The 522-nt window shown below is 62.1% G+C and overlaps 1 protein-coding gene across 1 annotated transcript in view; it reads right to left on the reverse strand.

Moving 5' to 3' along the window:
• Positions 1 to 522, reverse strand: part of LOC104271645 (prostaglandin G/H synthase 1-like) — a gene marked incomplete at both ends in the record, with an annotated part of 1854 nt that overhangs the window by 357 nt on the left and 975 nt on the right. Inside the window, one exon of the mRNA XM_009866373.1 lies at positions 250 to 393. Coding sequence (XP_009864675.1) covers positions 250 to 393 — 144 coding nt within the window. The remainder of the gene's footprint in view (positions 1 to 249; positions 394 to 522) is intronic.

A 522-nucleotide genomic window follows, 5' to 3' on the forward strand; every position in this document is an offset into this window, starting at 1 on the left:
AGCTGTCCCAGCAGCATTTTGGATGCCAGCAAGCTCATCGTGCCCACAGGACCAGCGTGAGCAGGACAGTGGTGGCATGTGGCACTGCCAACGGTGTCTTGTGGATGTACTCATGGCAGCAAAATCTCAGGCATGGGAGGGTGCGGGGTGGGTCCATACCATGGGGGTACAGACCCAGGGTGCTGCTTCGGCCACTCAGCCCCACGCTTGGCCCCGCGCGGTGCTGGTCCCCCTGGGCCAGCCACGTACCTTGGTTTCCCATCGGTTTCGGGCAGTTATCCGGCACGGGCGGCAGGACACGGGTGTAGTAGCTGACGTTGGCGTAGCCCTCCCAGCTGATGTAGCCATAGTCAGAGTTGAAGGTGGGAGGGCTGGGGATGAGATTGGCACGAACTGAAAGGAGAGATGGGGGTCACCACTGCGGGGCCCAGGCAGCACCTCATGGGTTCTTCTGCCAGACACCCTCCCCTGCCACCCCAAAAACCAGAAAGGTACAGGCAGCAGAGGCGTGAGGAGGCACCG

Source organism: Apaloderma vittatum, unplaced genomic scaffold (assembly GCF_000703405.1).
Source record: "Apaloderma vittatum isolate BGI_N311 unplaced genomic scaffold, ASM70340v1 scaffold28893, whole genome shotgun sequence".
Lineage (NCBI taxonomy): Eukaryota > Metazoa > Chordata > Aves > Trogoniformes > Trogonidae > Apaloderma > Apaloderma vittatum.